This window comes from Dasypus novemcinctus, chromosome 11 (assembly GCF_030445035.2).
Source record: "Dasypus novemcinctus isolate mDasNov1 chromosome 11, mDasNov1.1.hap2, whole genome shotgun sequence".
Taxonomy (NCBI): Eukaryota; Metazoa; Chordata; class Mammalia; order Cingulata; family Dasypodidae; genus Dasypus; species Dasypus novemcinctus.
This window is the reverse complement of record NC_080683.1, coordinates 29,362,710-29,390,472: the sequence shown is the minus strand read 5'-3', so window position 1 is coordinate 29,390,472 and position 27,763 is coordinate 29,362,710. Positions and strand designations below refer to the sequence as shown.

At 34.5% G+C, this 27,763-nt stretch overlaps 1 protein-coding gene across 1 annotated transcript in view; it reads left to right on the top strand.

The window, feature by feature from the left end:
• Window positions 1-27,763, top strand: part of COL21A1 (collagen type XXI alpha 1 chain) — a 210,619-nt gene that overhangs the window by 146,448 nt on the left and 36,408 nt on the right. Inside the window, exons 15-17 of the mRNA XM_058306903.2 lie at window positions 458-510; window positions 612-665; window positions 12,331-12,384. Coding sequence (XP_058162886.1) covers window positions 458-510; window positions 612-665; window positions 12,331-12,384 — 161 coding nt within the window. The remainder of the gene's footprint in view (window positions 1-457; window positions 511-611; window positions 666-12,330; window positions 12,385-27,763) is intronic.

The following is a 27,763-nucleotide window of genomic DNA, read 5'->3' as shown; positions in this document are numbered from 1 at the left end:
CCCTTCTGAGGGTGTATATTAAAAATAATGAGAAAAAGGTGGAAAATCTGGTTACTGTTAGACGTGGTATTTCTGAAATATATTTACGGTGCAAGATTCTTTGGCAAAGTAGCTGCTTAAAAGCATGTTAGTTGAGAAACTTATGTTACAGGCCTTCCAATTTCCTCACACTGAAGGAAGAAAATATTCATGTATATTTTAAATGCTCATTGCTTTTTAAATTTTGCCAAGATGTGGTTTCTGTGTTTAGATGCTTGTGATAATTCTGGATCTATCAACATTTTGAACGTCTTTCATGTCCACTTCGCTTGTAAAAGAATGCTTTGCCAAATTTGCAGAGTCAATGCAAGCAGTATGTCCATGATTCCTGTCACTGCATAATGAGGTTAACTTATTAGCTTTCTTTGCTAACATTATTGCAAGGATTGCTTGTTTAACTGTTCATTTTTAATACAGGGTGCAAAAGGTGAAAAGGGGAATGCTGGCTTTCCGGGCCTTCCTGGACCTGCTGTGAGTTTGATAGTGAAACATTTTGAGTATTTTGCTCAGTTTTCTTTAAAAAGGTCAGTTAGTGTAAAAAATCACTAAAACAGATGTATTTATATTTTTAGGGAGAACCAGGAACACACGGAAAGGATGGATTAATGGGTTCACCTGGTTTCAAGGTATTTTAAAAAAGGGTTTTGTAACTTGTGAATGAACATTAGAACAATGTACCAATACTAGACCTTCTTACATATGACCCTGGGATAAAATTAACAAGCTGAAAGGGCCTTTTACTAAGTGTAGCTTTTTTTTTTTTATTAGAGAAGTTGTGGGTTTACAGAACAATCATGCATAAAATGCAATATTCCCATGTACAACCCCACCACCGCCTTACATTGGTGTGTTACACTTATTTCAACTAAAGATAGCACATTTTTATAATTGTGCTATTAATAAAGTCCATGGTTTAACTTAGGGTTCACTGTGTAGTTCCATGGATTTAAAAAAAATTTTTCTGTTATCTCATATACAATCTAACATTTATCCTTTTAATCATATTCAGACATACATTTTAGTGATGCTAATTGCATTTACAATGTTATAGTACCATGACCATCATCCACTAGTGTAACTTTTTTTAATGATACAAAATTTCTTTTCAGTTAACTGTGAACTTTTGTGTGTTAGGAATAAAATCACAGTAAATTAGATGGTTGAGCTTATATGATAAGTCTCCAGATAGGTTTGTTTGGTGGGTTAGAGGTAGATGCTTTTAGATCTGTCTCCCAGTGGTTAAGGTTTTAGGGGGAAAATGTGCTCTTAACCCTGATGACTTCTTTATCAGTTGTGTGACATGAACATGAAAGAATTAGAGCAAGAAGGAATTGCAAAGTACCGATAATTCACCATACCTGACAGAACCCAAAGAAACATGCCCTTATGGAGCCTTAGCAACATCATATTGTAATATAAAGGTTTTTATTTGCCTGTTATCCAAGAGAAATGGACTTTCTTTGGAGTGGCTTTTTAAATAAAATATAAGGCATGCATGTGTATTCAAGTCAGTATATCTGGAATGTGCAAAGAGCCCATTAACTAATCTAACTACATACATACATATGTAATCTAACTACAAGATGCTTTGGATATCTAAGAAAAGGATTTGTAATTCATCAGCCAATGTGACTGTTGATCTAACATTAGATTTAGGGATGTCATCATGTTTCCTAATAGTCAGCACTTTAACGTCAGACTTGTTCAGAAATCCAATCCAGATTTTCTTTGTCTTTAGTTATTTTCTTTTCCTTTGGGAAAATTGCCCATTTGTTTGCAAGTGTTAGGAAAGTTCAAATATCCATGATTCTTCAAAGATTGTAGACAGTTTTCTAAGGAACAACCTAAATGTAAAACAGTGTGATCCAATTTAAAGAGTTTAGTCCCCTCTTATCAGTTGTATTTTATGGGATTTGTATTTTATTCCATTTAGTAATAAAACATTTATGGGTATTTATTAGGTGCTCGGCGTACAGAGGAAAAGAAAATTGTCATGGCCTCTACTCCTACAGAATTTATAAATATCTCTGTAATTGAAAATGCAGATAATCTCTTTAATTGCCATCTAGGCATTTAATTTGCCTTTGTCTTCTGTTAGCATAAGTGCATATACCTAAAGAAATGGGATTATTCTTTTTGGGAGTTGTAGAGTTTAGAGAATAAAACTGAGTTGGATTTCCAGCTCTTAAAGACTTCCTGTAGCTAGCCAGATGTCCTTTGTCAAATTCTTTAACCCTAAATTTTCTCTATTTCGAAAATGGAATAAATGTTACCTGCTTAGAATGATATTGAAAGATTAAGATAAAGCTCCCAGCACGATAATTGGTAGATAAGTGTTCAATAAGGAGTTAGATTCTTTTTTCATTTCTTGTTTCTAACATAGCTTTAAGTTTCCTTTTCAATCGTACTCTGTGGGCAGCACATGTAAATGCCTATACCCACAAGTATAAAACTGTTTATTTTTTTTACATCTTTATTGAGATATAATTCACATATCATACAATTCACCCATTTAAAGTGTACAATTCAGTGTGTTTTAGCATGTTCACAGCATTATGGAACCATCACCACAGTCTAAATTTAGAACATTTTTATCTACCCCAAAAGAAATCTGGGTACCCATTTCCAGCTACTTCCAATTTCCCCCCATCCCCACCTCTAGCCCTAGGCAACTTCTATTCTACTTTCTTTCTTTATGGATTTGCCTATTTGGGACATTGCATATAAATGGAATCATATGGAATGTATTGCCTTCTGTGGCTGGCTTCTTTCACTTAGCTTTATGTTGTCGAGATTTATCTACATTGTAGCATTAGTACTTCATTCCTATTTGATGCCAATAGTATTTCATTATATGACTATATCACATTTTATTTATCCATTCTTCAGTTGATGGATATTCGGGTATATAAAGAGCATTGCTATAAACATTTGTGTATAAGTGTTTGTGTGGACATGCTTTCATTTCTCTTGGCTATATTCCTAGTAGAATTGCTCCATCAAAGAGTAACTGTGTTCGACATTTTGAGTTCAGTTCACTCTTGATATTTGCTTCTCTGATAGGTTCATGCCACTGTTCATCTTTACATTTGGTTGTCTCCTTTTTTCTAACTAGTGTGGCTTTCCTAAAAATGATGTTTCTTTCTGTCTTCTCTGTTTATAATTTTTCAGTGGAATCATTTGGGGTTGTTTTTTCAAGTCTTTCTTCTTTTTAGAATCTTTGAATAATGAATTATACCTATTTTTTGTGTGACTTTTTCAAACACATTTTGTTTCTCTCCTACCTTTTTGTTTAGAAAATTTTCAATCCTACAGACAATTGAACCATATAAACATATGCATATTTATTGCTATAATGTATTTTTGGTGAACTTTGGGAAAGTAAATTGTAGACACCATGTATTTCTCTCCTAAACAATTTAGCCTGTATGTCCTGAATGTTCTTTAAATATCATTATGGCACCCAAGAGATTTAACATAATACAATAAAATTATCTAATATTGAGCATGTATTCAAATTTCTCCAAATGTCCAAAAAATATGTCTAAATAGCTCTTTATTTCTACCTAAATACAATCAAGATCTCTACATTGTGTATGTTTTGTTTTTTAAAGATTTGTTTTACCTGTTTCTCTCTCCTCCCCCCACCCCGCCCCCCTGTCTGTTCTCCTGTGTCTATTTGCTGTGTGTTCTTCTATGTCCGCTTGCATTCTTGGTAGCATTGGGAATCTGTGTCTCTCTTTGTTGCATCATCTTGCTGCATCAGCTCTCCGTGTGTGGCGCCTCTCCTGGGCAGGCTGAACTTTTTTCATGCAGGGTGACTCTCCTTGTGGGGTGCGCCCCTTGCGCATTGGGCTCCCCTACACGGGGAATAGCCCTGCATGGCATGGCACTCCTTGTGCGCGGCAGCACTGCATGTGGGCCGGCTCACCACATGGGCCAAGAGGTCCTGGATTCGAACTCTGGACCTCCTATATGGTAGGCGGATGCTCTATCAGTTGAACTACGTTCGCTCCCCTCTACCTTGTTTTTGGTGGGCATGTCTCTTTACTCTTAATCTAAAGCATCTCCCCCTTTAGTTCAAGGCATTGACATGAAATTTTCCTGTAGATTGTCACATAATCTGAATTTTTAGTTACTATTATTATAACAATGCTAATGTTCTGGCTTTGCCTGATTCTTTATGATTATATTCAGAATAAACATATAAGTAAAATGCTTAAAGGGGATATTTTGTACTTGCTATTGCATTACTTTAGAAGCTGTGTAGTGCCTGTCCTATCATTGGTGATGCTAACTTTGGTTGATGGGTTAAGGTACTGGCAACAGCTATGTGTATTGAGGCATATGGATGTGTGTGTGTTTACTTTTTTTCATGATGTATTTTTCATTTATTTAGATCCTCATTAAATACCCCTCAATGAACTGTAAAATTGCCTTCATAATGATAGAGCATAATATGTTCTTTAAATGTTTAATATTGTTAATGCTGTTGTAAAGGGGGTTCAAAATATTGCCTTAACTTTATCATTGAAATGGCTATAGGACTTGTAGCGATGCTCTTTTGTTTCTAATACTGAATTTTTTCCAATAATGATTTCATATTGATGCCTACAATTGAAATCAAGTACATTCTCTTCCCCTCTTTCATTTGGGTCTAGTGTTCTTTTATTGAGTAGTTCTTTGATAACTTTCTCTTATTTCTCAAATGGAAATTGATCTGCTTAACCATTCTCTCTTTCATAGGGTCAATCAAAGGAAATTTATTCTCCTAGGAAATTAGTCATTCCTTTTAGATTTTTCAAGTTATTTATATAGAATTTAAAAAATTCCTCTTTTATTAAATTTTTGTTTTGATTTCTTTGTATATTTATACTTTAACTTTCTACCTTCCCCCCCTTTGTTAAATAAGCATACCGTTTCTCTATTATGTAGGTTTATTTTCAAACATCCAACAATATCATTTAATTGTTGAATTCATTAATATTTTTCAGTTTTCAACTTCATTAATTTGTTTTGTCTGTGTTTTTTCCTTTCTTCTTTCTTTGCCCTGCGTTTTTCTCTGGTATTTCCAGTTGAAAATTGAATTCATTAGTTTTCATTCTTTTATTATTTCTTTTGCTGTAACTATTTAAATTTATGATTTTTTTTCCTAATCACTACTTCAGTTGTATCCCCTTGATTCTTATGTAAAATATTTTCATTAACATTACTCTTTTAAAGAAATTCTGGAATTTTGGTTTTTATTTCTCTTTTTTCTAAGAATTCTTTAAATAGATTTTTTTTAAAAATTTAGTTTGAAAACCTTTTTATTTTGATTCTGTTGTTAATTTTTAGTTTATGTACTATATCAGGGAATAATTTCTTCTTTATGGAATTAAAAATTTTTTCTCTGGCTTATTGTGTGATCACTTTTCAAGAATATTATCTGTGTTCTTGGAAAGCAATAATCACTTTTCAGAGTGTAAAGTTCAGTATACACCCATAAATATCTACCTTATTGAATATCTTGTTTAGGTCTTCTATATAATTATTTTTTATTTGTTTCTTTGACTTGTCTTGGACAAAAAATAGTGAATTTGCATCCTATTATGAGTGCTTCATGGCATTATTCCTATTATCTTCCAGAGTTTCTTTTTCATGAAGATGGCTGTTATTTGTTGCATAGATATTCATAACGATTACATCCTTATTTTGAATTGTGGCTTTTAGCATCATCAATGTCCTTTTTTGTCTCCTTTAAGGATTTTTAGCTTGAAAACCACCTTGTCCAATATGAGTGTTACAACCCTCCTTTATGACTTTTTAGTTGCTTGTTATATCTTTACCCTTCATTCCATTGTTTAGTTTTAGCTTTTTTTCAATTATCTCTTTTATTAAGAAAATAGAATTGGTCTTTGCTTTTTAAGGAAATTTTTCTTTTGGTAGATAAATTAAGCCTATTTTTATTCACTGACCAATAGGTTTGGTCTTAACCTTGTCATGATATTTATAATTTTGTTATATTTACTATGTGCATTATCCAATGTTTACTATGATTCTGTCTTAATGTGGTGTATTGCTTTTTAAAAATTTCTTTGGTACTCAGGAGGATTTATATTTTTATTCTAGTGGTTTTATCCTAATACCTTTAGTAGTCTTTATACAAATACATTTCAGAATTCTCTTAGTAACCCCAATTGGTTTTACATAGGCATGTACTTATTGTTTTATTTACTTTAAATGATACCCTGTTATCTATGTAGCAATTAATGAATTTGTTCTGTTTTTCCTTTTTCTTCCTCCTTTTCCTATTTGTTTAGTCAATGCTTTGTCAGATCATCTAATATATGCATACCATTTTCCATCTTTTCCCCATCTTTGTTTCAGATCTTCAATTAAATATATTCAGTATTCATCACAGCCTCTTTTACCAATATTCCCCTGTCATTGTTTGGTTTGGTGAAGCTTCTTCTCCAGCATATTCCTTAGAAAGGATGTTTGAATACATTATTCCCAGAATTCTTGCATTTGCAAATGTTTTTCTATACTATTGTTACTCAAATGACAGTTTAGCCAACTATAAAATACTTGTCTCATGTTTTTTCAGTGCTTTTCCTTAGATTTCTTAGAAATCTTGTTCCACTGCTATCATGCATTTTATTGATGCCTACCTAAAAGTGACTTTGCCTTTTTGTATGGAATCCCAAAAGGGTTAAAAAGAAACAAACAAGCAAAAAACCTAAGGCCCTTTCAATAGGAAAATTTGGGCCTTCTTTCATTTCTGGAAAGTTATCTTGGACTTAGTTTTAAATATAAGTGCTGTTATGCTGTTTTATTTATATTTTTAAAGACTCTATATGTATTTTGGGACTTATTTGACTATCTTCTACCTCTATCATTTTCTCTTCTTTCCTTTTAATCTCTTTAAAATTTTTAATTCTTATTGTCTATATTTATTTTTCTTGTCACGGTCCTTTTAAATTTTAGGTAAAATTTATTCTTCTAGTAATTTAATCATCATAACTGGGATTATTTTTATTGTTTTTTAAACAAATTTTTCTGAGCTAATTCATTTCTTATGTCATATCCTCCTTTTTATTCCATTTCCATTCAGAGTTTTAAATTTTTTGAAATGAGACTTTTTAACATTTGAATATGCTTTTATTTTCTTAAGACACAGTATTTTGCCACATCTTTATTCTGCTTCATGTTTAGTTTTGCATGAGGGAAATATACTGAAATATTTTGACTCTGATTTTCTTCTTTTATTAGCTTTAGATATTCGATACCTATTATTTTAAGTGTGAAATGTATTATATATTGAACAGAGTTGGAAGAAATTAGGCAAGGCCAAAAGAGGGGTACCTATTTCACTATAATAAAAAGGGAGGGGACCAGAAGACATCATAGTGACCCTTGAGGAAGGCAAGACCAGCAGCAGCTGAACAGGCAATTTAGTAGAGGTAAAGGGGACTGCCAGAGATTTTATAGTGCTGATAGGGAAATACAGAAGCTGCACTGAAGTCCATTTGATTATGGAAGCTATAGTCTGTGTAGTTATAGTACTATGATTTTTCTATGGGAATACTCAGAAACCCAATCACAGGTCTGAGGCGTCTTTCAATTTGGTTGACTCAGCATTGGGATTCTCATAAAGGAGTAAAAGGATGAATAGTGAGTTAAGGGTTGAGAATTTTAGTCAGAGAATAGTTGAAATATTGAAATATGGTGCTTTAAGCCACTTATGAAAAGCAATGAAGGGAAGCAGATATGGCTCAAGCGATTGGGCTCTTGTCTACCATATGGGAGGTCCTGTGTTTGATTTGTGGGGCCTCCTGGTGAAGGTGAGCTGGGCCATGTGGAGAGCCGACACAAGATGATGCAACAAAAAAGAGACAGAGGAAAGACAGTGAGAGATACAACGAACCAGGGAACTGAGGTAGCTCAAGCGATTGAGTGCCTCTCTCCCACGTCAGAAGGTTCCAGGATCAGTTCCTGGAGCCTCCTAAAGAGAAAGATGAGAAGAGAAGACAAGCAGACACCAAAGAACGTGAAGTGAATGTGCACAGAGAGCAGACAGCGAGCACAAGTGGCAAGGGGGTGGAGAATAAATAAATCTTAAAAAAAAAAAAAAAAAGAAAAGCAATGAAGATAGGAAAGACAAATAATAAATCCATTATTTATTGGATTCTTATTACTTATTCTTTTCTTGATACTTTACATATATTTTCTCATTAATCTTGTAAATCATGAGTTATAAGTTATAAAAAGTTTCCGTTTTACAGATGAGGCAACTAAGGAATAGAGAAGCTAACTTGTTTAAGATCATGTAGCTATAATTTCATGACCCATGAAAATTCATCTTACCAAGTTGTTGAAAAATCATGTAATACCAAAATAATCTCTCCTAAACATAGAAAATGATGCTAAATGGTTGACCCTACTGTTTTTTTTTTTAAAAATGGTTTAACTAGATAAATATAAAGATTGGCCTTATTTAAAAAAAATACTCATTTGCCTAGAGTCAATTATATGCAAATCATGGCAGCACAAATATAAAAATAATGTATTTTATCGTTTGAAAATAATACTCCTAAAACAAGTCAGTAGATTAAAGGATTGCTAAAACTCCAACTTTTGGAGCAGCTGACTTTTATGAATCATCTGTGTTAGAGCTGTGCAAGGCACATTCACAAAGTATTTATTTCTCCTAAAAACTCTATAAAATGGAGGATATTAATGTGATTTACACCTAAGATTGGATTCAGAGAGATTAAAGAATTTATCCAAACTTGCACAGTCACCTACATGACAAAACTAGATCTCGTTTGTGTGATCCCTTAAGCATGTGCCCCCCAAACATCATGTCTATATGTTCTTACATTTTCAGTATATCTCATGACACATTAGAGATTTGTTTACAAATTTAAAAATAAACTATGCAGTAAGGTCAAAGTCAAAATAAAGTGTTTTTAAAAAATAAAGTAAGAAGTACCCTTGAAATTAAATTATTTTTTCATGGTCAGTAAATAAATATTCCATCTGATTTTGAGGGTTTTTCTGATCACAAACTAAAGTACTCTCCATCCTTTTACTTTTCTGTGGTAAGTACCAAACACCACAGCATGAAAGCAAATACACGTATAATGCAAATTTCAGATGTCTGTTTTTGGTTAAATTTCCTTTTTTAAAATTACTGATTTGTGGTGAAATAGATTATCTTTGATATTAACTGTAGAAATGGGATTGAGGAGTTTCGTTGAGTATGGGATTTTCTCAATAATTTTACATCAAGAAGGAATTTAATATTAGAATAGTAAAATATTTATTAAAGGTATAGCCATGTGCCTTTTTTCCACTCCCAAAACCAGTTGGCCTGTACCAGATTCTTCAGGTCATCAAAGCAGACAAGTGATCAGGTTAACTGAATTTAACAGGTAGTTGTCTGTTGCAGGTGATTATTTTATGGGAGATGACTAAAGAGAAATTATTTTTTTATGTCCTGATGAAACATTCTTAAAAGAATGAAGAGAACATTCATAGGTACAGATTACTGAACATCATCAACCTGCATAAAATTCCAACAGCAAAACTTATAGCCCTATCCATGAATGTTTTTGTTTTCCTATTTCCTCTGTCCCCTTGAAACTGAGTGTTTGAGAATAATTAGTCCATTCCTCCTTCATTCATCTGCTCCAGTTCATTGCTAACAAGTATTCCACTGTGTTCAGCAGTATTCTATATATTCTAGGTGGTTAATAAAAAAACCTGAAAGGACATGTTTCCTGTCCTTGAAGTGGGTGCAAGTCATAAAAACAAGACATCAATAAGACACTTGCTGAACAACCAGCCAGTGCCAAGTGTAGAGCTACACAATGCCATTGTAGTTCACAGAAGAGTGGAATTAATACAAGAGGAAAGGATCTATGAAGCTTCTATGTTGAAATCTGGGCTAGAGCAGTAGTTCTCAAAGTGTAGTCCCGAAATAAGCGGCATCAGCATCTCCTGGAAACTTGTTAGAAATCCATATTCTTGGGATCCTCCCCAGACTGATTCAGAAACTCTGGGGTGGGGACTGAAACCTGTGTTTTAACAAGGCCTCCAAATAACTCTGAGGCACCTGAAATGTGAGACTCCCACTTCACTAGAGTATGAGGAATAGGTGATGCTTTCTTCAGTAAATTCTCTATTGTTCTAACAAGAAGTCAGAAGAATAAGAACAAATGAAATCTTCAAAAAATTATGGAACTTAATAATATTTTCATTATTAATAAGCCTTGCTGATGTCTACTTACTTTTTAAAAACCACTTTCTAATTAGCATAAATAATAAGATTGGGTCAATGGAGAAGAAAAATGGGATTTTTACCAAACAAAGTAATCATGAAATAATCCTAAATTAGCCATTTCAGCTATTTGACAAATACTCCCTTCCCTTGATTTTATATACAAAAATATGAACTGCAGATTTGTAAAAAATTAGTCACATATGATTACCTGGAGGTAGTGGAAATTAAATGTCCACAAAACTTACAGCTGTGCCATGTTTCTCAAATAACTGTATAAGAATTATTTGGAGATCTGTTAAAACAGATTGCTCAGGCTACCTCCAGAGATTCTGGTTCAGTAGGTCTGCAGTAGGCCTGAAATTTCACATATCTAAGAAGCTTTAGTGTGATGCCAATCTGGGAACCACACTTTGAGGACCCTGATGCTGGTTATTCATCCTGAATTATTGATTTGAGTGTTGTATTCCAGCATAGTTATTACATTATTTCCTTGAATATTAAGGTCCGATATATCCTTTGTCTCTAACTTTTGGAGCTTTTTATCCATAGCTTTTAAAATAATCCCACATATATCTTTGTTTTCTCTGATATTTTCACATGCTTTTCTGTAGAACCATTGGATTATCAGAATCCGCCCTTCCTCCAGTTTGGTTAGTTTACAAGAGCAATATTCTTTACTTCCACTATCTTCAAAAAAGCATCTTGTATTTGTAAATAAAATGCAAAGAGTTTCAATATTTGATTTTCTTTGGTATTTCATTATGCTAATCAAGTACAAGAATTCATAAAAGTGAGAATATCATTGTTTATATAATGAGGTATGATAGAATTTTTAACTGCTGATTGTATTAGTCAACAGTTAGTGTATTTTTCCACTTTAATTCACTTTCCACAATTGGGTAGATTTATTAGAATACTAAACTATGGAAAGCAGTGCTGGAATATGCTTCTTCAGTGCACATATTGAGATTTTTCTCCCTTAAGTCTGTTTCACCTCAGGTACTTGAGACATCTATGAGAAAAAATGCTTTTGTTTTACTTTCTCTTTTGCTCTCAGCTAGAATAAAATGTTCTCTCTGGAAATTTCAGAGAACTTTGCTTGTTATGATGCTGCATTGTCCTGGATAGAAACTGACTCGTACTAAATGTTAGGTTTCAAAAAGTCTTAAATGTTTGTGTGTTTGTGTACCTGTGTGTGTTTTAAGAAGCAGTCCTCCATGACTCTATTTTTGTGTGGGCAGTTTTATACTGTATTAATCTGTGGATATTGTACATTTTAGAAGTAAATTCAGCTAATATTTTCTGTGCTATTAGATATAGCATTAGATACTTTTGTATGTACTAGCAGGTGTTTCACTTGGGAAATGTTTATAGCATGCCAAAAGGTGTACATAAAATAGGATGCTGAAGTAATTTGAAAATAGAAATTTAAAGGGATATCAGCTGAAGATTATTTTATATTGGACAATTTTACTTTATACATGTATATATTATAATACACATTTTACATTTTTAAAAAATAGGCAGATGCTAAATTTAAAGTACCAGGTAATTTCAAGTGATAACCTATCAATAACTCCATATTTAATGACATTTTCATTTTGATTATAAAATATACCTTTTGAGAGCCAAGGGCAACTTAATTCCAAATAGACAGTCAGTTTTAAAGTGGAAAAGAAAGCCAAAATAAACATGAAAAGGGCTAATATTGTACTTTGGTCACATTTACAATTAGATAAAAAATATTCTCCTTATACATGAGCATACAGTACCACAATCACTTTATTATGCAATTATATGTCATCATGTATTGATTTTTGATCTTCATGCAGTCACTTATGAATTTCAGAAAAAACTTACTTGACAGAAAAAAATAATACCAATAATCCAGAAGTCATTTTTTATTTTCCTATGTTTGTATCTAATATGCTTTAATATGCAGTGTTATAATATTTACTTTTATCTTGGTAAGCATATCTGAAAATATAATTCTCTATTTCTTTTATCAAATCATTGAAAAGGGAGAAGCAGGATCCCCAGGTGCTCCAGGACAAGATGGACCACGGGGAGAGCCTGTGAGTAACCTGCTCGCTTCAATTCTAAAGGAGGAACTTCACTTCTCATGAAATCCTTTGATGACTTAAATTCTCTTAGACCTCCTACTTTTGTCCAATGACTTCCAGATTTGGATATTATGGAAACTCTTTTTGGACCACCATAAAATATTGAAATAGTAAAATATTTAATCTTCTATAAGAAACCAGGAAAAATTTTACTAGCAGGAAATTTGCACTTATGATTATGAATCACAACTATACCATTCATGTCCATATGATCAAGTGGTTAATGCAGATATCATGGTCTGTTGCTGGGCTTTTAGTCAATGTCACTTTGCCACTTATTCCTTACTTTTTAGTATGCTTTTAGGGACCATATATTCAATAAAAATCAGAGGCAGAGAAATATATGATTGAAAAGGATTGAATCTGAATCCTAGATATCTGTATTGTTAGCAATTGTCTTAAGTGATCCTCAACATCAGGTAAGTTTTGGAAATATCGTTTGGTCCACATTTTATTCCCACCATTCAAAGCCAACGTTTAAATGCTAGCAGAACTCATTTTACTCAACAATGGTACCTATCCTCAGTGACTTTGCAAATTTTGGCCAGATCCTAGGTCTAGAAATGAAATAATAGCTAAGGATATATTGCAGTGTATCACAAAATGATCATTGGAATAGTTCAGAATCTAAATATTAGACATGAGAGGAGGAGGGGTATGACCAAGTCTTCCTAAATGCGGTACAGGGACTTGAACTAGACATAGAACCACACAATCAATAAATATTCATTGAATTCTCAACTTCTGTATTATGATGTACTAGGGTAAATACTATACAACGCTACTGTCTTCAGGGAGCTTGTAAACGAATTTGAAAGATTGCAAAAAATATGCAAAATATTTACAACAAAAGGCAAATTATAGTGCCAAATATGGTTTTGACATATAGTCAGAAAGCCAGGGTTTGAAGATAAATCTCTGTACATTCTACCTGTGTGAACTTAGATAATTCACCTCCCATCTCTGAATATCTCTCTCTGTATCTGAAAAGTGTTGACACTTATATGCTACCACATAGGATGGTTGTGGGGCTTATTCAAGGGAACATACGAAAATACTTGTAAAAGTATTGCACAAATGCATGGGGTTATCGTAAGTGATGAAATTCTATATGGAGGGAATCCTGTATCTTGGGATGGTTGAGAAGTTTTTACCATGGATTTGGAGCCAGATTTCATCTTGAAAGAATGAGTAGGAATGAAAGGGAGATAAGAGCATTCTTAAAACTATTATGAGTTAAAACACAGGTGAAATGGTCAAAGGAGTGTCCAAGAAATAATAAAATGATCTTATTGAGGCTGTTGTGTAGTAGGGAGTAAAGTTGGAAAAGTGATTAGGACCATCATTTGGAGATCCTTAACTGTGAATCTGGAAAGTTAACTTTATTCACTTACCAATGATGTTTTGTGGGGTTAAAAAGAATACCACGGTGAAAAGAAATGCCTCTAAAGAGGCAGTGCATGACCTATTGGTGTGTGCATTGGATCGGTGGATTGGAAGAAGTGACTGGGGCCAGGACACTACTTAGCAGGCTATTTTGATAGAGCAGTTAGAATGTAATAGGAATTGAGAGTGTTCAGTAGCGGTAACATGAGCTCAGAACATCAGAGCCATAGTGATAACTATTGAGGAAGAATTACAGGACTTGAAAAATGAAATATGAGAGTATGTGTGCTTGTTTACATTCTTGTTTCAGAGAGAATAGAAAGTGTGTTTTGTGTAGGGAGAGGAGAAGAAGAGACAGGAAGAGAGAGATAAGGAAAGAAGGAGAGAGAGGGAAGAGAAGTAAGAAGAGGAAGATGGAAATAAGAGAAATGGACATGAGAGCTGAGTTATAATTGACTGAACTACGTGATTGTGCTTGTGAGTGAGTTATCTGGGATTTGTAGTTTATTTCCCCGTAGAAACAGTGTTAAAATGGTCAGACTGATCAGCAAGTCTATACAAACCATAATGCCACGAGAGCAGCATTTATTTACTTTGAACATAATACTATTGTGAGTCTGTAAATGAAACCAAACAGAGGAAGGAATATTAAATGGAAATGAGGTATTTTGGAAAGCTAGTACTTGAGAGGATGTTTTTCCTTCCCAAGGCTGCTGGTTCCTCACTGTCAGCCAGAAGCAGTTGTTTGTTCCTGTCCTGCCTGCTCCCACTTTATTCAAGACTTGTCCCTGTCCGGAGCTTTTGCCCTAAAGCAAAGTTCTGTTTCAGACAGCATGGCCCTTTAGCTGTCACCCTTTCCTTTTGTTCTTTCTTCCCTCTCTCCCTTCCAGTCATTCATTGAATTCCTATGTTGGATAAGGCCCTGGTTCAGTGATGAAACAGGTACTGTTCCATGAAAGCTTACATCCTAGTGGTAGAGACAGGCAATCAAAAAGAGGTAAATAAAAAATTAAATTACTAAGTTCTGAAAGAAAAGCAAGCAAGGGAGTGAAATAGAGAATAGTGAGAGTGGGGTTGTGGGGGCTATTTAGGTGCGATCTAAATTCTCCCCTCCTTAACGAGCCAGATGGAAAACTGAGCTACTAAGTGAGACTCTGATTCCCTCTCCTACCGCAGGCCACCAGATCAAGGAAGGCAAGAGGGGATTTTTTTTTTTTTTTTTTTAGGAGAAATCAGGAATTGAACCCAGGACCTCATACATGGAAAGCAGGCACTCAACCCGAGTTACACCCACTCCCCGATCTTTTAACCCTTTTTCCTACTCTCCTCTCTTTTCTGCTGAATGGTGAATGCCAGGAATCACACCCTGTTAGAAAAACAATTAATAGATTAAGATCTAAAATCTGCCAGTGTTGTCTTGGTATAAATCTTCCAGTTTGTATTCTTTTCTAAATGAGAACACATATATCAGTACAGACTATTCTCTTATTTTGACAATCAATGACAACTTGGTTAGAAATATTTTCCTATGAAGGCTGAACTTTAACATTTGTGGAAAAACCTTCAAAACTGATGGAAAAATTTAAATTTTACGTATTTGGTGATATGAAGAAATGACTCTTTCATTGAGTGTGATATTTGTTTTAGGCATTTACGATGAATAAATCGGCCTCAATAAAAAGGATATACTCAGAGTATTTACTTTATAATGTAGTAGCCAAAAAAATTAATGGAGCTTAAGTTGAGAGGACAGAAGTGCTTAGAAAAATGATTTACAGCTAATCAAAAACAGCTTATGGCAGCCTGATGATGATTCATCCCTATAAGCAGATTGATAAATATGGACACAAATTCCTGTATTGCTTCAAAATCCAACCACGTTTACATGCCAATACTTTAAAGTTTAAAAGTATTGTTCTGTTTTATTCAAGCAAAAAAAGTAATTCACTTTCTAAGTGGCAAATTAAACCCACTTGACTTCCATCCAGGTGCACTGTAAACTCAGTTTTATTATTATTGGCTTCAACAATTTATCACTGTGTTTAAGGATTATACTCTTTCAATCATTCATTCAGCAAGCATTTGCTGAGTGTCCACCTTGTACCAGACTAATTATACTAGTAGAAGAGCATATGTAAGTTAATTTGTCTTGGCCCTGGCCTTGAGGAGTCAGATGAGTTAATAGATGACATCATAATACAAATGCTATGGAGGTAATATTAGAAGATGTGTATAAACCCTGGGTAAGTTTAGGGATATCACTGATAGGTATGTGGTAGAGGAGGTGGTGGACGTCATCATCAGTGTCATTTTCTTCCTTAATTACAGGTTTAAGATGTAATGCACATACATGTGGTAGAGGAGGTGGTGGACGTCATCATCAGTGTCATTTTCTTCCTTAATTACAGGTTTAAGATGTAATGCACATACATCTGTGAATGTTCACCTGTTTAAAGTATACAAGGATGCATTCTTAAGCAAGGTACCCTCTTCTTCAAATTTGGAAAGATAAGTAGGAGTTGTCCTGTTGGTTTGCCTGGCAAAAAAATAAAGTATGGTACTCTGGGAAGAGCTGACAGTAGTTCACCCTGCCTGGATATGTGGAGGGGGAGGGTTAGAAATATGGGATGAGGTTCTTGGAGTAGGTAGGGGCCAAACCAAGAAAGGCCTTAAGGTCTGTGCTAAAGAATTTTTACTTAAATCTTGAAGTTGAAGTTGAAGGCATTCAAGGGTCTTAAGTAGGGAAATGGGTTGATGTGCTGGTTTGTCTTTTGTGGACCCCAACAAATCCTGTTCTTAAAGCAAACCTACTTCTGTGTCTATAAATCGTTTGTAGATGAGGACTTTTGATTGGATTGCAGCACCCAGAGTGGGTCTTATTCCTTTTAATGAAGTCCTATATAAACGAAAAAGAGGGAAGAGAAAGGAAGTTGCCATTTTACCAGCCATGTGAGAGAGGACTCCAGGATCATCTGCAGCTGCAGAAAGACAGAGAAACCCTGAGAGGCTGAGAGAGAGCCCAGATGCTGGAATAAGTGGAACATACCGAAGCTGAAGCCATAAGGTGTGGAGGAGAGGGGAGAGATGAGCCATATGCCTGAATGCCCACTGCTGAGCTCAGGGAAAAATTGAGCCTGGAAGGCAAGGCAGAGACTTTGGCTTCAGAGACTGGCCACCATTGTACCTCGTCACATGGCGGGAGTCCGGGATTGCCAACAGCTGACCTTTGAAGAGACAGCATCTCTAATGATGCCTTGATTTGGACATTTTCAGAACCTTACAAGTGTAGTCTTATCGCATGGAAGGGGACTCAGAAGCACCAATAGCACTCAGTTTTAGCTAGGGAAGGTGACCCTAAGATATTTTCAAATGGAACATATCTAGATACAAACAAAGGTGTTTAAATATTAAGGCTGTATCTTCAGGTAATTAGGAAAGAGTAGGCTTGGGAAAAAGGGGACTAATAAAATTCCAGTCACAGTAGTGACCTCAGATTTAAGGACATTTTAGAGGTGTGAATATTGGTGAATATTGGTGTGACCTATTGCAAATTGGTCCTCCTGTGGTATCAGGTCCTAATCCTTGGAAAGAATAAATGTTACCTTATTTGGAAAAAGAGTCTTTACAGATGTGGTTAAGTTAAGGATTTTAAGATTGGAGGATTATCCTGGATTATCTGGATGGGCTTGATCCAACATGTGAGTGTTCTCTGATAAAGTCAGTCTGTAAACTGCTTTATCAGCTCCTGTGCAAGAGTTTTTAGCCTGCCCTTGCTGACAGCCTGCCCTGTGGATTTTGGATTTGCCTAGCCAGGATCCACAATCATGTAGGCTAATTCCTTGCAATAAAACTACAGAAAATATCCTCCTGGTTTTGTTTATATGGTAGAAACTCACTGATAAAGATTTTTGTACTAGCAAGTAGGATACTGCTGTAACATACTTAAAATGAAGAACTAGCTCCTCAACTGGGCCTTGGGTTGGGGCTAGAAGAATTCTGAAGCACATAATAGAAAAAGCCTAGACTGCCTTGAATAAGACTGTTGGCAGATATATGGATATTAAAGACTCTGTCATCAAGAGGATGTGGATTATGGTACAGAAAACCCATATCTTCTTAGAGAATACATATATTCTCAAAAACAGACTGTTGGTAAATGTCTGGATATTAAAGGCCTGCTGTGAGGACTCACAAGAAAATGAGGAATATGATGTTGGAAATTGGAAGAAAGGTAATCCTTATTATATAACACCAGAAGACTTCATTGAATTGTGTCCTACACTTGTGCGTAAAACAGAACTTGAAAATGATGAACTTGGATATTTAATTGAGATTTCCAAGCAAAGTGTTAAAAGTGTGACCTGGTTTCTTTTTGCTACTTGTAGTAAAATGTAAGGGGTTAGAGATAAATTGAGGAAAGTCCTGTTAAGCAAAAGGGAATCAGCATTTATTGGGTTGGGAAATTTTCAGACTATCCATATTGCATAAGATGCTAAGATTAGGAGAGTTACTGTTAGAAAAAGTTATTCTGGAAAGAAGGCTAAATGTGTGACTGGACAACTTTTGGTAATGTTGAAAAGATTAAGCATGTGTCTCCTGAAACCACTCAACTATCTCAGCAGAAGCCTGAAATAGAAGAGATCAGCACCTACAATCTGATTTATTGGACTTACCACACTCAGCTAAGATGGAGGTGAAGAAGGACAACCACCACACCATGGAGCCTAGAGTGATTACAACTGAAAATGGGAGGATTGCATCCAGCATCCAGGTGGAATCTGAGCCTCCTCTTGACATAAAGGTGCAATGGACACAACCAATCCAGTGTCCACATAGAAGAGGTGGCATTGGATTGGGAAAAGTGGACATAATGGACAAAGGGTATGGGGAAAGGCAGGAAGAGATGAGAGGTGGAGGCGTCTTCGGGACATGGAGCTGCCCTGGATGGTGCTTCAGAGGTAATCACCGGACATTGTAAATCCTCACAGGGCCTACATGATGGAATAGAGGAGAGTATGGGCCATGATGTGAACCAATGTATATGAGGTGCAGAGGTGCCCAAAGATGTACTTACCAAATCCAATGGATGTGTCATGATGATGGGAACGAGTGTTGTTGGGGGGGCAGAGAGGGGGGGTGGGGGGGTGGGGTTGAATGGGACCTCACATATATATTTTTAATGTAATATTATTACAAAGTCAATAAAAAATAAATTAAAAAAAAAAAAAGAAGAGATTATCTAAAAGAAGAAAGATTTGTGGAAGAGCTTCTTATCTATCATGGGAATCTCTGAGATATACATAAGAGGGCTACAAGGTTTTTGAGAGTTTTATATCAGCAGAAACACTGCCCGTTTGGATTGAAAGGAATGGAGAGAGGACAGAATAAAGGAAGACTGTCAGACTTTATATATTCAACAGGCAAGAAACAGGATGATAAAAAATACCTGCAGATATGTACAACTTCAAATTAAAAAAAATGACTCTGGGACTAGAGTCATGGGTACAGAGGCCAGAGTGGCAGACCCACAGGGTAGAGCCTGTAAGCTGCAGAGGATTGTTCCCAGGCCTTTGGAACCTAATGGAATTTGTCCTGTTGGATTTTGAATCTGCTTAGGAATCATGACTTCTTTCTTCCATCCAGTTTTCTCTTTTGGAATTATAATGTCTCTAACTGTTTCCTATACATGTCTCACCATTGTATTTTGAAAGTAGATAACTTGCCTCCCAGTTTCAAAGGTTCACAGATGGATGTGAACCAGGATGGATCAAACCCAGAGTCCTATCTATACCTGATTTAGATGATGAGATTTGGGCTCATCTTGATACTGTAATGAGTTATGACTTTTGGAGATTTGGGGAAATGGGGTGAATCTTTGGTTGTTAGAGGGTAGACTGTGGTAGGTTAAAAAATAGACTCCCCAAGATTTTCAGTTCCTAATCCCTGGAACCTGTAAATGTTACCTTATTTGAAAAAAAGGACTTTTGCAGATATGATTAAGTTAAGGATGTTGTGATGGTGAGACTATCCTGGATTATACAGATGGGCCCTAAATGTCATGGTAAGTTTCCTATAAGAGAGAGAGGGAAACATCACACAAAGCAAAGGCGGAGGCAATCTGAGCATAGATGCTGTGATCAAAGTGATGGAGTCATGCATGCATCAAGGAATGATGGAAGCCACCAGAGCTGAAAAAGCAAGGAATGAGTTCTCCTCTAGAATCTCTTGAGCAGAATGCTGACACCTTGGTTTTGGAATTCTGGCTTCCAGAACTGTGAGACAATAAAATTCCCTTGTTTTAAGCTACCAAGTTTATGGTAACTTGTTATATCAGCCATAGGAAAATTATACACTTGATTTTTCATTTAGTCTAATTCTTAGCATTCATTTATTAATGAAAGCATGTAAAAAGGCATGTCAACACACACTGGTGCACATGGAAAATGCTTTGTAACACATGCTGATCAGAACCATTTGGGTTACAGCAAGTTGATTTAAAAAGCTTAGTTTAAATGACAGTTTTGTTGAAAACAAGACCCCTTAATCACCAGTATTTTTTATATCATCAGCTTTGTTAAACTCTTTTGTGTATTTAAATCTTTTTTGTCCGTTTCTTACAATTTGTTCTTTTCCTAAATTTTTGCTTTATTCTATTTACTAACTTTTAGCCCATATTTCTTCTTCGTACTGTCATCATATTGCAGTGCTGGAACAATTTAAATATCTAATGCATAATCTATTATTTATACAACTCATAATTAAGAAATACAATAGTATATGAATATGTGTGTATAAAAAAATATCTGCACATATAAACATGTGGTTTAATCACGATTCAATTACTTTATTTTTTTCCCCAGGTTGGTTTTTGATATCCATTATGTTCGATTTTTGCTTGCCTGTATTTTACTTTCTTGTATAAGCATGCTATTGTTTTTGTAAAAAAATAATAAAAATATGAGATAGGGATTTTTAAGTGTTTTGTAGTTTTTCTTTCCTTTTCAAAGATGTTGAGCTTTCCAGATTACCTGTTCATTTTTTGTGCCAAGGAATGGAGAACAATCAGTTTGCTTCGAAGAATACTCAATTTTTAGAAATGTCTTTTCCTATACTCTCAGTTGGGTGGGTGGCAGGACAGACCAGTACAGGGGTGGTTGTGCTGTACATCAAAATGAGCAGTTGTTGAAAATGAATAACTGGAAATATTCATCTTCAATCAAATCAGCTTTTAGACCAAATTATCATGTAGGCCTGCTAATTTGCTTTGGCCAGTTGTTACCAATTAAATTACCTGCAGGATCAACATTGCCAACACTTCTTTGTCATGTCTGTACTTGTCCTGGTGCTCAATCCTAAAGACATTGTTTAGTGTACCATTTTTCCTCAGGCAGGCAAAGCCATTTGCCTGCTTGTTCTCTGCTCACCAGCCAGCCTCATTTTGCACAGGTGGCATTGTGGTTCATGATGAAGATTTGTAGGCGGGCCTTGGATTCTACTCTCTGAGCCATGACCCTGTAGCTCCGTGAGAATGAGGTAAAGGATGCCCTGTTTTCTGATCTATGGAGGTGAGCCCATATTTCTTAGTTAAGGATGTCTTCAGTCTTTTTATTCTGCAGGTGTTTGCTGTATCGTTTTTCCAACAACAAGGTATAGGGGTAACTGTAGCATATTTGAGTACATTGGTTCATAGAGGCTTTTGTTGTTTCCTTCCTCATATCTTTAGAATTCTTGCTAAGCCACGTATTATGCTTGTCTTTATGGTGTAGTGTTAACTTCTAAACTAGTTCCAAGTCATCATTTACTTAAGGATCAAGTAGATCTTTTGTTTATTCATCTTTTGTGTGGTGGTGATTTGACTTACATTTTTATGGCAAAGGTAATGTTGAACTGCTCTGGGGGTTTCGCACATGGAATAATTTACTTTATTACGCTAGTAATGCGGAGGTGTCTTTATTTGACCACCTGATTGTACCTTTTATTTAGATTAAGAAGAAAGGTAAGAGGAAAAAAACACTAGTTCTATTGTTCTTATTTGATTGGAAATTGTATGGTAAGTTTTTAAAGTCCTGTGTGCACATTTGTAGCCCTTTTTTCCCCACCCTTCTTTCAGACTTCAGGAGTGGCATACCCTTTGTGTGTGCTCAGTGAACCAATCTTAATCTGAAAACAATATCTGTTGTTAAGGATTTTACATAGAATTTCTCAGTGTAATGGCAACCTACATTTAGCAATTTATAAATGAAACTTTGAAAGTTAAACTGTATTTATTATTATAATACTCCCTTGCTAGTTCCAAAGCTTTTATTATAAAACCTGATTGAGAACAATTCTTTACAATGAGTTTTGAAGGTTTTTCCCTAAATTTAATACTGTAAATGTCTGATTTATCTACATGTGTATCTAATTTGTAAGCAATACCTACAGTTTTTGGTCTTGCAAAATATATTTGGCATTGTATTGACACAATGAAAACATTATATCTTTTTCTTTAACATGTGAAAGCAAATGTTGGTCCATTATCTGTGCAAGTTAGTTAAATAAAATCACACCAGGTTTCATCAATCAGTTTCATTCTTTCCTATTATAAGGGATATTGACATAGTAAAACCAGACAACTAAACTAAAGCAACAATGTGTATTTTAAATATAGAAGCTCTCTACCTTTGGCACTGTTTTTTTTTTTTTTTGTCATTTGAAAAATATTGTCATTGTAAGAACCTTTGATAAACATTAAAATCTGCTATTTGAGTTTTCCTCTTTTCTATTCATTTCTTCATCATTTGAAAGACCAGACGGGTCCTGAAATGAACACAGGAATAAATGCTATTTAAAATATGAAATGATGCATGGTTGATTTTCGGTTTGGGTACTATATCTCTTAATAAGTAGAATCACATTGTTGCCTATGCAGGTTTAGTAGTCTCACTGACTTAGGGGTTGATTACATTGAGAAAATGTGAAAGGAAACTTTCATCACCATTTATACAGGATATTCAGTCATGATTTCAAGACTTGATATCATGTAAATGGACTTCTACTGTAACCCCATGTGGCAATTTGATACTATTTATGAATTCCAAAAAGATATTATGTTTGTAAACTAATCTGTTTCTCTGAGTGTGATCTAATCTAATACCCTTTGTATTAGATTCAGCTGAGATACCTTTGATGAAATTATGTTAAGATTAGGACATGCAGGGCTGATTCCCCGCCCCCTTCGTGGGCTATATAAAGGGATAATCAATCAAGAAGGAAAAAGAATATAGATATACAGAGAAGATACACAGAGGATCCTGTGGCCCCAAGAAGAGAGATGAGCCTGATAGTTTACAGCTGACCTTCTGAAGAGACCAGAGCAGCTGAGTCCAGAAAGAAAGGAGCCCCAGAGGAAGAGAGCCCTATGTCAGCCTGCAGCTGAGATCAGAAGAAGCTGGGACCATGGAACCTTAAGAGGGAAAAGGAAAGCTGAACCTTCACAGACATCACCTGCCATCTTGCTTCAACATGTGGCAACAGACTTTGGGTGAGAAAGTACCTCTTATGGTACCTTCAATTGAACTCTAGGATGTAGTAAACTTTTACCCTAAATAAATACTCTTTCTAAAAACCAACAGATTTCTGGTACTTTTCATCAGCACCCATTTGACTGACTAATATACACCATAAAGTATGTTCTTCAGTTATATGGGATGGGGTGGGGAATGAGTGCATACTTCATTCAATACCCTTTATATTTATTTGGCACTTACATCAAATATATTCTCCTTTTTCAAAGCATGAAAAGTATAGCATTAGCAAAGCAGTGTGTTTTACTCATGACATTTTAATACTGGGTTCATGATTCATGTAAACTGCTTTTTTAGCAGAAGAAATTAGAATTTTTCATGTTCAGTCAACTTTCAGTGAGTATGGAAACAACCTATTTTGTGCAATTCAGAGTGCACACTTTGATGATTAGATTATTTCATTTTAAATATCACTTTTTATGTCTTAAAAATATTTTCAAAATGCTTGAATGTGGTAATAGTGAACACTAGGCAGATGTTAGATGCTTCTGAGTGTTAACACCAGAGAATTGCTCATTTTCTGAGTATTTTTAAGGGAAACTGAAACACAGATGGGTTATATTGAAAATATTTAGGTGGTTGTTTATATAATTATGCATCTTTATTTTTGATGATTGGGTAAGTATGTAATAAGTAATTAATTGAATGTCAATATTTCTAGGTACCTACCTGGTTTTTAAAAATGATTTTTGTATTTTTGATCATTAAACTGAAGTGTTTCATTATTTGAAATAGTTATGCCTAGTTAAATCATAATTAGCTGTTTGTATTTGGTTTTAATTTTGGTTCTTCACAAGATCATGACTTTTAAATGCTTTTAGCATACTTACACACACTGTTGTAGAAGAAAATAACAACAAAATACATTTAAATTTATCATGAGTAGACAGTAAATTTATAAAGACATCCCAGAAGTCACAATCTCCTCTAATGGGTCACAATAAATTTAGTCCAATGGAAAAATATCAACAGTGGATATTAAAATTCAGAGTTTTATTAGAACAGAAGTATTAGGTTTTTTCAATGACCATCTCTTGGTGATGAAGTATAAAGAATAATTTGATAAATTAACAAGTGGTTGGTTAAGACTCTTAAAAGCCTTTAAAGACAGTGGCATAAATTATTCTTTTATGCCAAAGAATTTTGGACAGGGATTAAAGATTGGTAGGAAAATAATCATTTGCAGTATTTTTAGGCAAAGAGGGATAAAATGGATTATATGAAAATTCAATTCATAAAAATCAAATCACAAACTCCTTGTTTACTATCCAGCTTAACACTTCTGAATATAGATAATTTTCAAGAGTCTTATTTATTTTTTATATAAAGTAGTGTTTCTCAAACTGTGATCCACAGACTACCTTAATCAGACTCACCAGAGATGCCTATTAATCCTGGGCCAATCCCAGTCCTTATGAATCAGAATAGGAATGAAGCTCAGATATCTGGATTTTTAACAGGTATTGTATGTGAGTCTTAAAGTTTGAGAACTACCTAGATACAGGCTATTAGGCAGGTTGATAAAAGAGAGTAATATGAAAGTAGTGGAGAGGCAAAAGATACTAGCTCTAGGAGTACAATTCATTTTAGTGACATTGTTAAAGGAAAATGTAATTATGATATCTTATTGTCTTTTTTGCCATATATCCTTTAATATATTTCTCTTGCTACATAAGCTTTAATATTGCCATGAATGTTAATATGAAACTATATTCCATTCCCTTGGTGCATTTTACAATATTTTATTTATTAAGTTTTAAAATAATCTCAGAAATGATTCTATCTTGTAAAATGTGTTGCATCTATGTGGAATTGAACAAAACTGAATTTGTTGTTTACATGATAGGCAAATCTTCACAAAGATAAGAATTACATCACTTACATTTATTCATTTGTTTTATTATACCTTCAATTTTTAATTTTCTTTTTTCTCTTTTATATATACAATTTCTCATAAAATTTTTGAGTTACTACTAGAAAACTACTTTGAAAAACTAAATTTCTTAGAAAACTACTTTGAAAAACTAAATTTAGAATTTAAAAATAAAACAACCTCTAATTCGAGATGTGCTGTATCCCAATTTCATTTTAGAAAATCAAATTCCTTTACTGTGTAAAAACGGAGAAAATGCTATCTAGTATAGCACATTTTGTCAACTGTCAAATTCCTAGCCCTTCTATCAAAGAAAGTGCTCCTTAAACAATGCATTGTCCTTCCCTAAGAAATATGAAACCATTGTCCAAGAGAACATATTCTTGGCACCGTGTGAAAAATTATCAGCAAGGATAATCTCTCAAGGCATAAAAACTACTTTTATGCTTTGAAATGCAAATGAATCACAGTGCTTTCTCAGATGACTTAAATGTAAGAAAAAAAATTTTTTTTCCAAGAATTTTTTTTGAAATATAGAAATTAAGTGGGACAACTTGCTTTCAAATAATTCATGTGCTTCATATACTTGAAAGCTTATTTTTAAGTGGTAACACATTGTTTAAAAATAAACTAATATTCTTAATCATGACATTTTTTGGAAATATTTTCAGTTGTGTTAACTTTAAAAATATAGTTGACTTTTTTTTGGTATTTTCCTTTCCACTATTCAACAATTTCACTTGAGTTGTTTTTATACTTTATTCTCTATCAAGATTTGATCAAATAGTCTAAGATAGACTTTGAAAAATAAATGTTATATTCTGTTTTTTTTTTTCTGTATAACAAACTAATTAATAGACAAGTCAAGAGAATTGCTTTGGAATATGTTTTTGGCTTTCAATCATTTTAAGTTTTAAAGTATATTTTTATTTAATTTGGTTTAATTCTTTATAGAAGTATACGTTTCAAAATGTGTCTTTGCTATAGCATTCTCATACCCAAAGGAAACAACTGTTATTCACTCAATGAGTCTTTCTGAACTCTTTCCTGGCATGTACAAATATATTAAAATAAATTCTTTTAAAAATAAAAAATTAGAGTGGGAAGATGACATTGGACTAGGCAGACAGGGCTCAACTTTCTCATAAAAACAATGGAGAAGGAGCCAAAAGCTGTCTTAAGGACCAATTTTGGAGGTTAGAATACCAGAACAGTGCTATACAACCTCCAGGAAGGTGAAGAACAGAGAGACAAAGAACCCAAAACATCAAATATGAGTTACCAAACCCCCACAGCAGCTGGGAAGAGCTCCCCTGCCCCAACTCCAAGATATTAAGCAGGGATAAAAGCCCTGGCTCACTACAGCTAACTGAGAGGAAAACAGACAACTTCCAATTTGCCAGTTGTTACAAGGGAAGAGGGAGGGTGAGTCAGAGGGCTTTTCTTCTGTGAATTTGGCCAGCAGAGCCCACTTTGTATCTTGGTCCTGGCCAGAATAAAAGACAGGAAAACAGAGACTGAAACATCTCCATGGAAAAGTGTGCCGATGAGTGCTATCTGGTAAACCATCTGGAAATTGCATGGACAAAAACTGTGCTTGATTATCTCTGTACCGTAACTCTTGGGAGAAAATCTGCACCCAATTACTAAGCCTCTGACCCGGTTTTGATTACTTAAGCTGGGCAATTTTAAAGACTTAGAATAAGTTAAATCAAATATCAAAGAAGAGCTGTGAAAAAAAAGTCAGCAAGAGAGAGAAATTAGCCATCAGAATAAATTCACCAACATAGTCAGATGCCTAGATTTCAGGAAAAATTACAAGCCATACTAGGAAACAGGAAGAGATGGCCCAGTCAAAGGAATAAACCAAATATCCTTAAGAGATACAGTATTTAAGACAGTGATAATCACACAACTCTCCTAAATCAATTCAAAGAATTTAAAGAAAATATGACTAAAGAGATAAAGGATATTAAGAAGATACTGGGTGAACCTAAAGAACAATTTTAAAACCTGCAAAGAAAAGTAACAGCTTATGGGAATGAAAGGCACAATGGATGAGATTAAAAATATATAAGAGGCACTTAAGAACAGATTTGAATTGCTTGTGGACAGAATTAGTGATTTTGAAGACAGAACATCTGAACTAGAAAAATCAGGAGAACAGAAAGAGCAGAGAATGGAAAAAATGGAAGAAGGTATCAGGGAATTGAATGACAATGCAAAAAGCACAAATATATGTGTTATCAGTGTCCTAGAAGGAGAAGAAAATGGAAAAGGGGCAGAAAGAATATTTGAGGAAATAATGACCATAAACTTCCCAACCCTTATGAAAGATATAAATATTAATATTCAAGGACAATGCACCCCAAACAGAATAAATTCGAGTAGACATACCCGTGACACCTACTATTCATAATGACAAATACCAGAGATAAAGAGAGGATTCTGAAAGCAGCAAGAGAAAGGCAATGCATCACATACAAGGGAATCTTGATAAGACTAA